Raw genomic sequence first — 12598 nt, 5'->3', positions numbered from 1 at the left:
ACCTTTGCATCCAGACACCATCGAATCATTTCCGAATAAGAATCAAAGCTGTCAAATAGAAATAACCATCGTGCCTGTTTCTTTTGCAGAATTTCCGCGAGCACCGGATCGATGGAGCGGCATTGCCCCTTCTCTCGGAGGATCACTTAACCGGGCCTATGGGAATGAAGTTAGGTCCAGCCTTGAAGCTTCGCGCGCTGTTAGCCCGGAAGCTGGGCGCTTGCACGGTCTGTTTGCACTGTGCACACTGCCATCAGACACCTTTACCGGCATTGAACGCGGCCGCGGCTGCGGCAGCCGCGTCGCAACAGCAACACCAGCAGCAACCGCAGCAACAACAGTTGCCTGGAAGGCGGCCGAGCAGCACAGGAAACTGACAAACAATGGCGGAGACTCCTCTGGGCCCGGAGGGCACGGTCACGCCCTCCACGGACCCGAACAGGGCCCTTAGGATAGAACGGCGCGTATCACGTCCCATACGCAAGCCGGAAGTCGTCTTCAAGAAGCCCATCAAACAGTGACGCGGACTACGCGGCAGCGCGTACTCGTGACCGCGGACGCTGTGGAGTTCCGGAGGCTCCGCCTTGTCCTTCATGTTATATTCCTTTTTCCTTGGACGTTCGACAACGAGAAAGAGTTTCGTACATATACATATGTATATGTATATTATGAGAGAGAGAGAGAGAGAGAGAGAGAGAGAGAGAGAGAGAGAAAGAGAGAGTACCTGGAGAAAAATTGCTCCGTCTCGGAGGCGAAATTTCACTTTGCTGCGTTGTACTTACTTGTAGATGACTGGCTCGTGGAATCGGGTGAAATCGTGCGTGGGAGTAGGTGACTCTTCGAGAAAGAGAGCGAAGAATGGGAATGCGAAGGTTGAGTAGCCAGAGAACTTAGTTTTTTACGTTGATTCGATGTAGAGTTTGAACTGTGGATAAGAAGTTTGTAGAGGATTTGTTGTTCTCTTACTTTTTCCGATGAAAATGGTATTTCATTTTTGACTTAATTTTTGACAGAATCCTCATTGCTACGTACGTATAAATGCAATTTCGTACGGGCTTTCTTTTTTCGTTCCTATTCATATATAATTCAAATTTTTATAGTTTCGAACTACAACGATTGTTAAAAAGAAGAAACATAAAGGAGATGTAATTAAGTAGAAATCTTCTAGTGAACTTCTTATTCGCACGTTGATCCGAAAGCTCGGCAAACCATCGAATTTAAAATGAAATTTTCAATCGACGATTATCATATCCTTTAATTAAATCATAAACCTTTAGGATGATTACCAGTGCCTGAAACAAGAATACTTGTCCAAAGAATCTGGGCAGCCCGATTCAGAGTTTCATTCGTGAAATCTTCCAACGGTGCGATTCTCTTTAATTTGTAATTCCTTTGTCCGGTTCTTAAGAGACTTGTACCGCTGGCCATGCTAACAGATTCTCTTCGACGAGCAGGAAGTGGAGGGTGACTAACAAGTGTTAGCATTCTCGCGTTCTGCCGCTTATAAATTAGAAATAGACACGCGATGAGCATAAAAGAGATGACGCTGCGTGATAATCAAATTAATTGGGATAGTAATTAGCGATTAGAGCACTTGGTTTGCGTGCTTATTCAAATTACATCCTTCGGTTGGAGAAAAAAAGAAAAAAAAAAAAAAAAGAATGGCCAACCGGAAGCCAACATGTTCGATTCTTCGCGAGCAATTAACGTGTCAGGATTTCAAGATCGGTTTCACGCGGAACTAATAGCCTCGAAATCTCCGGAATATCGACTTAGCGATGGAAATTAACGTTTTAGAATGATTAAAGCGCGAATTAATGTACATTCTGCGAGATCAACGAAACGAGTGCCTCTATCTTTAAAAAGTCTTCCACAAGGCTAGCCTTTCTTAGATGAACGAAATAATAATAATGGAGACGATTGGCAATTTTTAACGCGAGTTAGAAATTCGTAATGCTCATCGATGCTGCTCTTTGTTACCTGAAATTGAAGCTTTCGAGCGAGAAAGATTCATTGTACTGAGAAAAATTATTCGAGTTCTGTTGTACGATATATTTGTAGATTAGAAATCAAGCGAGTACATTAATTTGCTTGTCTCTGAAATATAAAATGTCCTTTGTAATGTTTGTAATCATCTTTCAATTGAATTCGAATACTATACAAGGGATGAAATGTTATATTAAAGATAAGATACAAAATTAATTCCGCGATACTACGTGCAATTTCATTGATACAAGCATTAGAAAATGTCTTTTGGATAACAGAGATTGTAAATGTATTATAAATAATGAAGTTAGAAGCATTGGAAGCGATAATAGTCATCCAAGATGAACTCGAATAATTTCGCGCAAACACCGAGTCCGACAAACACAGATCGTAAAGCGTCGAGCGACGATTCTAATCTTCATCGTCGCGTGAAGAATTAAAATCGTAAACGACGATAAGAAATAAAAAGGAAATATTAAATAAGTACATACCGCGGTAGGTATAATATATCGAACGAACTGAGTGAACAATTTGTTGTTTAGTGAGAGCGTGTGAAAAACGAATGAGTGAAAGAGTCAGAGCGAGAGAGAAAGTATGCTAAGAAGAAAAAATGAAAAAGAGACAACACTTTATTAGCGAAGAAATAAAGAAAAAGGAAAGAAGAAGAATTTATGTGCAATAACGACGAAAGGGAACGTTTCTTCGACACGGTACTTATATCTAGCTGTACGATAGGATGATACGTATTTGCTCAAATCGTTGTTTCTTTTATATATTTTAACAAAGTTTTTATATGAATGAATTATAAATGATAAAATATACTAAATTATATTTTTGCTAACGTTCTACGTGCAAACCACACGGAGAAAATCCACGAGCGGGTAACATTCATATACCTATAAAGAATATGTATACGTAACGCACACAAACGCATACATACGCGCATAGACACGATATACAGAAACACGAGAATACAAATTAGAAGCCGATACGTTGGAAATCGATATAGATTTACGAGATGGACGGACCCGTAAATATAATTTAGGGAAAACATTGTAAATTAATCTTCTCCCTCTCTTATTTACAACGTTTAACGTTTATTTATTTAGCAGTAAACCCGTTGCCTTATTGTATTCATGTAATAACAATTTAGTCGTAAATAGAAAGAGAGATATTCTTAGACGAGCGAGTCGCCCAGGACGGTTGTTAGAATGGAAGAGTTGATAAGTCGTGAGACGAGCAGTATTTTTAGATTTACATTAGCCTGAATTTACTGCAGACTATTATACGTTTATAAATATTATGTATACATACACTTATACGCGCGTTCTCGCGCACAGTACATCTGCTCGTACTTCCAGCTTTCGGTAAATCCGCGATCCTTTACGTACTTTGATCGTTACATGTTAGTAGTACGTTAACAATTTAGTGAAACAATTAATGGCATATGTCGGATTAAAATTAAACAACCTGTCCTAAATGTAACTCAAACTGTTATGGTTACCTGCGACCCAAAGATATTCCACTTTTCAGAGTTAATTTTCAATTCTTAGTCGTTTCCTTTCATTCGTTCTTATCAGACATGTACCAAGTTTCCCGAAAATTTCATTATATCGAACAGACTATCTGCTAAACATTTTGATAAATGAATAAACGGAAGGTTGGACGACACGAGCGGACATTAACCGAGCTAGCGGCTTTTACTTAAAACGAGATCATTGTACATAATGCTTAAGCATTTATTTATATCGTGCTTTTACAGAAAAAGGACCCGTAGTATTTTATTTAGTTTCGTAGCAGAGGTTCACGCACATCATTACCGCGTTAGCACGAGATCGTTAAATTGTCGGGCAACAGGATCGTTTTGGGGTGCGAACGGACATACAAGTAGCGAGCTACGAGATACGTGTGTTTGTGTTTGCCGGAGATAGAAGAAAGTGGATATAGAAAGGAGAGGATATACAGAAAGGAAAAGTATGAGAGGAAATTCGTATGCATATCGACTTATTTAAAAAATATAAATGAGAGAATATATGTACAGAATGAGACGAGCATGCTGGAGAAAAAGAGGGATAAAGAAGCGGGCGATAAGGCAATCTTGTGATACTTCGATGATTTTATTTTCCACCTATCTTTTCTTTTTTTTTTTTTTTCTTCCTCTTTCACCCTTCGTTTCCTTCTGCAATTTATTTCCGCATCCAATCATTACCATTCCCCCATGAAAAACTTCCTTCCAACATCCTCTTTTTTATTTCTCCATCGCGAGCCTGTCGTGTATTATTTTACTGATTAACTGTCATATTATGTATAGTAGAAATTAATGGTGAAAAGAGAACAAGAACAGTACATTGTTTCTGTTAAAATAAACCTTGTTGAAAAATATCTATGCCTGGTCAAGTTGTTTTCGTCAGACCCGAAATTGCGCGAAGATCATGCGATATTGTACGAAAAATTTCACAAAAATAGGAGTTTAATTTATGGAGAAAAAATAGAAAAATGTAAGGGGCAGAGAATTTGGGAAGAAACCTTTCATTACCTTTGAAACAAATTTATTTTTTATGTGGTTCATCTGGTGAACGAAAGTATGGTTTCTGCCATTATCTCACTCAATTGTTAATGCTCGTTCCTTTAACTACGTCGCGGAAGCGAATCATGTTGTAAATTTGTCTCCAGCGGTGTTCACAGATCCAACCATTGTCTGGGTTGATAGTCGCGGATATGATATTGTCATTGCCACTCAGAGAAGGTCCTTGATCTTTGCCTTGGAAGTCGAAGGAACTCGTCACTCGCGGTGTATAGATCGGGTGGGCTAACACGAAGGCGACAGCCATCTACAAATGGTTTAGTTCAAAATACAAGAGGCAAAGGATCGTAGAGTAAGACGTTTGATAATTGTTAGCAATGGTTCGTTAGTTTTGTGGAATCTTTGTTTTTCATCCTATTTTGCAGGTTTCAGAGAAATTTTGGTATTTTATTTCTACTACACTTCGAATACGTAATTCGATGTTTCCATAGAGATAATTTAATAAAATATTAGAACTCTATATTACTCTCAGATTACGTAATTCAATGTTTTCGTTCAAAAGTATTTCAAAATTAAAATTAGAGTATCCCATAAAACATCGAAGGAAAAGTGTCCCTATTTGTATCCTAATGTCTGACAACTAAACAACCTATTCTACTTGCAGATTCACGCTGAGCCTCGTATTGTACTTTGCAAATAAAACTAACTAAAAGCTTCAAATACTGTCTACCTTACTACAAAATTACTTAACAAAACACACATTTAAGTAAATACTCGAAAATTAAATACTTCTTGGAATAAATTACTTTTGGGGGAATGTGAAAGCAAATTCTCATATAGAGCTTAGCTTGTACATTTTTCGTGAGTTTTAGTTTTTGAACTCAATTATTACGAGTTATGTAAATTTTCGTATTAATAAATTCGAATTATTGAAATAACAATAATTATAACGAGAAAGAGGTCCGTCATTATCTTTGAAACAGACGTATTATAAAATTGACGAGTAAATTAGTTTTTTTATATGTCACACGTAGTAAATAAAAGTGTGCTTGACATTTAAATAAAAATTATTTACAAATTATTTATTCTCATAAAGTAGGTACAATGTTTCTTTGATTACAAGATGCGTCCGCGTGTAATTGTACGTTAGATCAATCTATGTAATACTAGCAGGAGACATCGCTTGATATAATGCGAATTTCAGCATCCTTGTTCGTGCCTTTCAACATTCGTGACGATCGACTTCATACTCGTTTACAGTTTAGCCTGAAAATAAAATATTTCCAATTATCTAATCATTATCCTTAACTTTATGACAATTTATACTCTTTCGATCATCTCTAAAACAAACCCACCCCAACGTGAATAGCAAGAACACCATCCTCCTCTCCTTTAGTGATTTCGATATAAGCATCGCCATTCTGTTGCACGTTAACGACCTTTCCGGTGCATCTTCTATTCTCCAAGTTACCAGAAATCACGTCACAGTATTGACCAGGAGGCAAGCATGTCTTGAGGGTGGCTCTTAAATCATGCCAGTCATTGTTAAACGCAACGAATCCAGAATTTCCACGACAGAATGCAATCTGATTGCTGCCATTGTCCCACCAGTTCTTAATGCTCGTTCCATTAACTGCATTGCGGAAGCGAACCATGTTGTAAATTTGCCTCCAACGGTGTTCACAGATCCAACCATTGCCGCAACTGTTGTCTGGATTGATAGTTGCAGATATGATATTGCCATTGCCATCGTGAGGTGGTCCTTGATCCTTGCTTTGGAAGTCGAAGGAACTCATCACTCGCGGTGTACCGAAGGGGTGGGCTAACATGAAGGCGACCGCCATCTGCAAGTAGTTTAGTTCAAAATACAACAGGCGAAGGATCGTAGAGTAAAACGTTTGATAATTGTTAGCAATGGTTCGTTAGTTTTGTGGAATTTTTGTTTTTCATCCTATTTTGCAGGTTTCAGAGAAATACTGGTATTTTATTCCCATTACACTTAGAATACGTAATTTAACGTTTCCATAGAAATAATCTAATAAAATACTAGAACTTTATATTACTCTCAGAATACGTAATTCAATGTTTTCGTTCAAAGGTATCTCAAAATTAAAATCAGAGTATCCCATGAAACACCGAGGGAGAAGCTTCATATTTGCATCCTAATGCCTGACAACTAAACGACCTATTCTACTTGCAGACTCACGCCCTCCTGATTACACGACTCGCGCTACGCTTTACAAACCAAATGGACGATAATTATCATTTCCAAAGCTCCAAATATTGTCTAGCTTACCATGAAATTACTTAAAGGAAAACACTTTTATGTAAACGCTAAAAAATCAAGTACTTCCTGGAATATAAAGGCAAATTCTCACGCAGCACTTACCTTGTACAGTTTTGATGATTTGTAAGTGAGTATTTGATTATTGTCACGTTGCGTGTCGTGATTGTCGACGAAAACGAGGGCATCTTGAGAGGGTAAAAGACCCCATTGCTCTCCAAAATTGACGAACCATTTCAAAAGATTGTTACCCCGGAACGAGTTGGAGAGTTCGGAGGCGTATTTGAACTCGATCACCACAGCCTGTTGGTTGTACTCGCGTTTAGAAATTGCCTCGCCACCATAATCGATCACTTCTTGGTATATGTATGGCTTGGAATTTGGAGGGAAACCATGTTGAGTGTTCAGGTTCTTTACTCTCGAGTAAATGATGTTCAAATCGCTTGGCCACATGTGCTTGGCAGCATCGATTCTGAATTATATATACTGTTAGCAATTTGCCGCGTAATTTTACATTGTTACATTGAAATAATTTATTTAATTGAAATAGAATAACATAGACTTCTGGTAGAAAAGAACACTTGAGATTTAAATTAGAAATTTAAAAAATATTTATCGAGTCAAGCGCAGCAACTTTAAAACACAAATAATTCACAATTTGTGAAATAAATAATTGTTCGATCATTGTTGACAGAAGCTCTACAATTTCAAGCGTTCCTTACCAAAGATCTAATTAACAAATAGTTAATTAATAAATAGCGTTTATATTGTAATATATTTTGGCTCTTAAGATTTGTCGAAATGACGAACATTTTCGCTGAAAATGACAATTTATCCTGAAATACTATACAAACCGGAAGCCAGCAACACCAGCGTCGACAGCTTCGTTCAAGAAATTCACCAGCTTTGATCTGACGTATTCTTGACTCTGATCCAAATCATGAAGACCAGTCAGTTCGCAATTTCGCACGTTCTGTGGATCGTTGTAGTTGTTAACCGAGCAAGGTTTATGGAAATGTTGAGAGTGGTAAGGCACTTGATAATATTCGTAGTGGTACGTGTCTGCTCTGGAGATTCCAGTGCCATGAGCATTGTTCCAATTGCCGGACATGTGATTCAGGATAGCGTCTACGTAAATTCGGACACCAGCTGTGTTGCATCTTGCAACCATATTGATAAATTCTTCTTTCGTGCCGGATCGCGTAGTCCACAAGTAGGAAATTGGTTGGTAACGTTCCCACCATGGTCTGTTAGTGATCACCAGATTCTCTTGTAACGGTGATACCTGCAGTGACGGAGTCGCGTTGATAATGAATTCTATACATTCGATACATTGTAAGAAAAATAGGAAGATTCGCGAATAAAAAAAGAGTTTAGCCAGTGATGTACATGTTTAATGAATTTAGAAGAAACGTTTATTTCGAATAAATTACTAACTCGAGAAATCTGATTAGTAGGAAGGGATAATTATCTAGTATTCTAGTGTTGTGTTGTGATTATGACACGTGAAAATCAGGTTTCAGATAAAAGAATTATGTTTGTCTCCCTCTTAAAGATATCATTTCTCCAATATTTTGTTATGTGTGAAACTAATTAAGCACTTGATCGATAACGATCATAAGTGATAAATTAATCGAACAATAATGCGGCTGAAGATAATCGCTGATAGAGGGCTTTATTGTTATTTACATCTGTGAGAAGAGATTCCAAAATCACCCGAATTTTCTATCAGAGACTTCACTGAAAATAATTCATGTATTCTTTATTCGTGTAATTGAATTTGATAACAAATATTCAAGAAATTTTTATACGTCAAACGAAGCAAATATATCTGAATTTTCAAAACACCTGGCTTTATCACGGATAGCATTTGTATCGGGAAATTATTTTATTTCATACCTGCACTCCACCGAATCCCATTGGCCCAAGAAATCTTTCGCATTCCTTTGCAATGTCGTTCCATTTCCATTCGAAAAGATGCACGATGGTATCGTGGCCAGGAACAAAGTGGGGATCTTTGTTCGTGGCTTCACTCGCTGCCAATACGAGTACAGCTAAAAACGTCGCGGTCGCCAACATCGTGGTCAGTTTGTGTTGCAAAATGCTCTGCTTCTTAATATATAACCTATCGCCGCTTACATAATCGCTTTCTGTATCCAAAGGTCTACACCCCTCTGCCACGAACTACGTTTTATCGATACGACTCAGGTCTATTGTCTATCCCACGAAATCATATATGGTACTTATCTTCTTATCGCCGTGACAATGAAACAAACAGAGCTGTTAAAACAAGCAGAACAGTGGAACCTTTAATGTTGTGATTTTATTCGGTTTAGGATAAATTTTCTTCGATTTTAATTTAACACGAAATGAAGAAAAAGTGCGACGTTGGAAATTTGTTTAGATTAAATAAGAATTCATTTACAATTAGTGTTATTTAATCATAGAATCGATTAAAATATTGTCACTGTCACAAGCAAAAGGTTTTAAATACAACTGTCGTTGCCTAGTTCTCGATTTCGTTGAAAAATCGGTATTCAAGTATCGTAATATTAATGGAAGAAAGGCTAAATATAAGTATCTGAATGCATTATGGTTACGAAAGATAAGATACGTCTATAAATGTGAAAAATACCTTGGAAGAAGCGATGTATCATTTTTTATTAAACTGTTGTTTCTTTTCAATGATATATTTCCCCAAGTATTATAAAACGTGATATTTATTTCTGAATCGTCATACTGTCTTATAAAAATGATAATTCGATTGTGTATACACTCTAAGTATCTCCATTTTCAAAACATTTCTTACAGAAATATTGCTCTGTACGATACTGTTTAATAAATTTGCAATATTTATCACGAATAGGTATCTTGACTCATGAAAAACGTGAACGAAAGTCATAATAAATGAATAATAATTTATAGAAGTACGTGACTTGCGCGAATAATTAATGCATAATTAATCACAAGTTCAAAGGCTACTAAAAATATATGCTTGGAACACCTAGAGCTCGATTATCGTAATAAAACACCATCCACAAAGCATCGTTTGCTCAGTTGTAACGAGAAACAAACGAGATATTTAATTTTCAAATATTTTTAACATCGTTCCTGTAACATATACATCACTCGTGTGCCAAAACATCCTCATTAAGTTATTTTCAATCTGCGAGAAGATTCCCGTTGTCAAGGATCGAATCTGCCATAAAATTCTTAATCGTCGACCTGGTATCCTGAAAGATTTTCGAACGATCGGAGGAAGAACGCGAGTAGGCTGACTCCACGTTTGGTCGAGCATAATTAAGAGCAACCGTTAATTCAGCAAAGTATCAGGCAACGCATCGAGCAGCAACAGGCAGCGATGCTGGTTGTTATCAATGGTCGTGCCGCGTATATCGTCGTGAAGCTTATAAAGTAGCGGGCTGGAAGCGTACGATTTCGCTGCGGGTTACAATTACGAGCGAGGCGCGTAATTAAAAGCTGATGTCCCTCATTTATTAATGCTACCAGACGAGTTCAGCCGCGCTGTCGATGCACGGCTGCGCGGCACGCTCGTTTTAATGCCAAACATCATCAGTCTTCGACCATGGTCTTCTTTGTCCCCACTTCTTCCGATCCGCCAATCTTTCTCCTCGCTATATAATGCGGCGATAATGCTGTAGAAAAATGAAACGCGAAGGTAGGAAATTTAAACCTTCGTATGTATAATTGTATTTAGAATTACGTCTGAATGCTGTTATTTATCAGTCTATCTCGTCTCAATCTAGTTCTACTCTATTCCATCATATGCGTACTATATCTCGCTTCCCACATACCATTACCCACGTATATCACAACTCCTACTTCATTTTTCATACCTAATGCCCGGATAATTTGCATATTAGACCCACGTATCTCACATTGTATAAAAAATTCATTGTGAAAAATTAGCATCGTACATTGTAGATGTATAAACTGAGTAGTTTAAACATTAAAAATCGAGCTACGATTTTGGGGGAAAGTGATGCTTCCGCGTGCCACCTCTTCGTACATCATATTCTCCGAATATGGAATTGGAAATTTTATTTATCTTGTACTATCCTTATACTTGTACTGTCCTTATTTTTACCTCACCTTATACTTACCTTCTACTGACCGTATTTTTACCTTACCTTATACTGACCTTATTTTTATCTTATACTCGTCTTGTACTTATCTCATACTTAAGTTCATCTCACTTTGGTTGAGTCATCATGTAAACTTAAGCGATTTCTAGAATTTCTTTTACTATCTATCGCTTTACAATCGTGTAGATACTCACCTCTTATACGTACCTTTTCCACATCTCATTATTTCTTTGTTTAGGTGGGATTATTGAACTAGTATGTGAAGAAGGGAATGTCAGTCACACGATAATGAATGACCAATATGAAGAATGGAACGATGATGTGGATCAAAGAATGTTAGATGTGGGATGGATTGTTGATGTCGATTTGATATGAAGTAGGGAATGTAAGAATGGAGAAACGAAGAGAGGAATACGAAGTGTGAGACTTGCAAATATATTCTTGTCGAATTCAAGAAACGTTGCGAAGCATTTTAAAGATAATTTTTACGTTCTATCGAGCGCCAGTTTGTCATCTGTGCAACTCCCTCCAGCATTTGTGTCTCATTTGCATATTTCTACTTTGAAATGCAAACACATTATCGCGCTTATCAGTAGGCTTAATGATCATTGCTCGGCCTGATGACTCAATCAATTTTATAGCCTTCCAGATGATTAAAGTAAGAGGCTAGAGTCCATTTTGGATGCTGAAGTATGTTAAATAAGTTGAATAGATGCAGTTATTCGGCAATCTATTTATTTCGTTCCAGGCAAATCTGTTTGTCGGTTCGATATTATCAATATTATAAAATCAAGTAATTAAGTTACATCGGAAAGTAAAAGCAAAAGTATGTTGCTGTTTATCGTAACTGACATTAATGCATTAAGATAATTAGTCAGTGAATCGTTACATTTATCTTAACGTTTAAACAATAACAATTCTCTTCACTGTTATCTATAAATTATGGAAATGTTTATAGTGACTTTCACTTTCACTTTCGCTAGGATAAGACATTTTAGATAATTAAAATTTGACTACATTGTAAATGTTTTGTACGAGCGGATTGTAACTATTACGGCCAGTTGAGTTGAGTTTATTTGCTACACTCTGTATATTTTATTTAATCCAGGTGAAAACTATAATATTTTGGGAAAAAAGCTGGAACGTGATGTTTTAACGATATCTGATTAATGTACTTTGAGAACGAAGTACTTATCATTGCGATAACATACTAGTAGTCCAACAGGTTGGTTTATTGATCGTTACATAGAGATTATTAAATGTGTGCATATATTGTACCGGAACACGATACATTTTCAAGTAAAACAGATAATAAAATATAACAAATAACAGGTAGCATTGTTATGAGTAAAAAATACTTCGACAAGTAGCTGATAAATGAGTATTTCTAATAATAAATTGAATTTCAATCGTTTTGTTATTTGCATCGTATAGTAACAGTAGAACGTAATCAACAATGTATCAAGCGCGTTATTGCATAAGCTGCAATACTATAAGTCAAATATACGAGATTATGTTATCAAGTAATTAGAATTAAGCGGTTACTCGAATTTTTGCATTGAGTAATTTTGTTGCACTTGAATAATCCCATTTCCTTGTCCGTGGTGTTCATAGATATGTGCTTTATCTCTTATATTTACAATTTACAATTAGTGACACATATACTCGAAAGTCTATCACTACACAGTTAACCATTAC

At 36.8% G+C, this 12598-nt stretch overlaps 2 protein-coding genes across 6 annotated transcripts in view; one reads left to right on the top strand and one right to left on the bottom strand.

The window, feature by feature from the left end:
- The window catches only part of LOC139991493 (uncharacterized), a 187076-nt gene extending 182708 nt beyond the window's left edge, over positions 1 to 4368 (top strand). For all 5 annotated transcript variants that reach the window (XM_072011614.1, XM_072011615.1, XM_072011613.1 and 2 more), the window contains one exon: positions 90 to 4368. In XM_072011614.1, coding sequence (XP_071867715.1) covers positions 90 to 377 — 288 coding nt within the window. In that variant the 3' untranslated portion in view covers positions 378 to 4368. The remainder of the gene's footprint in view (positions 1 to 89) is intronic.
- Positions 4369 to 5577: 1209 nt separating this feature from the next.
- LOC139991494 (alpha-amylase) lies at positions 5578 to 8901 on the bottom strand. The gene is made up of 5 exons (XM_072011618.1): positions 8694 to 8901; positions 7649 to 8079; positions 6900 to 7266; positions 5866 to 6354; positions 5578 to 5776 (listed from the first exon to the last, which is right to left on the bottom strand). The coding sequence occupies exons 1-5, from the start codon at positions 8871 to 8873 to the stop codon at positions 5765 to 5767; spliced, it is 1479 nt and encodes a 492-aa protein (XP_071867719.1). The 5' UTR covers positions 8874 to 8901; the 3' UTR covers positions 5578 to 5764.
- Positions 8902 to 12598: the final 3697 nt, after the last annotated feature.

This window comes from Bombus fervidus, chromosome 10 (genome assembly GCF_041682495.2).
Source record: "Bombus fervidus isolate BK054 chromosome 10, iyBomFerv1, whole genome shotgun sequence".
Taxonomy (NCBI): domain Eukaryota; kingdom Metazoa; phylum Arthropoda; class Insecta; order Hymenoptera; family Apidae; genus Bombus; species Bombus fervidus.
Note: the sequence above shows the minus strand (reverse complement) of the source record. Positions and strands in the feature narration are given on the sequence as shown.